We start from the raw sequence: 665 nt of genomic DNA, 5'->3' as shown, positions 1-665 counted from the left end.
TTATTTTCTTACTTTCACTGGCCTTGAGCTCAAAGCATGTCTGGTCCTTCTTCACCAAGGCTTTGTGAACTCCAGTGTAGTATGTGGCAGACACTTGGCTGTGGAGGGTGACGCTACGAGGTGAGCTGCATTTGTTCTTCAGAGCGATGCAGAGCATGGCATCCTTGCCCACACATGGTCCATCACCCTTCATGGTGATATCACAGACTACATCCTCAGCGCAGGGCAGTGGGTATACGCATTTCCTGCAGCCATGACGAAGGGCAGTTTCCACAGCATGGCGCTCCTCCTCTGAACCTGATGGATGTGGGAAGTGGAGGTAAAATTACAACTATTCAGAGTGAAAGAGTCTATAAGTGATGTGTGTGACTTTTCACCTTCTGGGTGTTTGTATTGGTGTGTGATATCCACACGTTTGTCTGAGCCGACAGCCTTGGTGCTGATGCAGTGACCTATTGCGTTCTTGTCAACGTGGATCACAGCAAATGTTCCACAAGCTGTCCGCTGCCAGAAGACTACATCACTGTTCACCTAGAGCAAGATTAGTTCATTGTTCATAATATATTACCACAAGGTGGTGTGTATGTGAGACAGAGAGAATTTGAGAAAAAGATCCAAGTTACAGGAATAACTGCCTCAAAACCTACAGTATGTACAGTACAGTA

The 665-nt window shown here is 46.5% G+C and overlaps 1 protein-coding gene across 1 annotated transcript; it reads right to left on the bottom strand.

Moving 5' to 3' along the window:
• Positions 1 to 12: 12 nt before the first annotated feature.
• Positions 13 to 531, bottom strand: LOC107735180 (protein-glutamine gamma-glutamyltransferase K-like; the record flags this gene model as incomplete). The annotated part of the gene is made up of 2 exons (XM_016546951.1): positions 13 to 297; positions 378 to 531. Coding segments are annotated over 2 exons (439 nt in total), but the record flags the coding sequence as incomplete, so codon positions are not given.
• Positions 532 to 665: the final 134 nt, after the last annotated feature.

This window comes from Sinocyclocheilus rhinocerous, unplaced genomic scaffold (genome assembly GCF_001515625.1).
Source record: "Sinocyclocheilus rhinocerous isolate Xijiao unplaced genomic scaffold, SAMN03320098_v1.1 C35851568, whole genome shotgun sequence".
NCBI classification, from domain to species: Eukaryota; Metazoa; Chordata; class Actinopteri; order Cypriniformes; family Cyprinidae; genus Sinocyclocheilus; species Sinocyclocheilus rhinocerous.
Note: the sequence above shows the minus strand (reverse complement) of the source record. Positions and strands in the feature narration are given on the sequence as shown.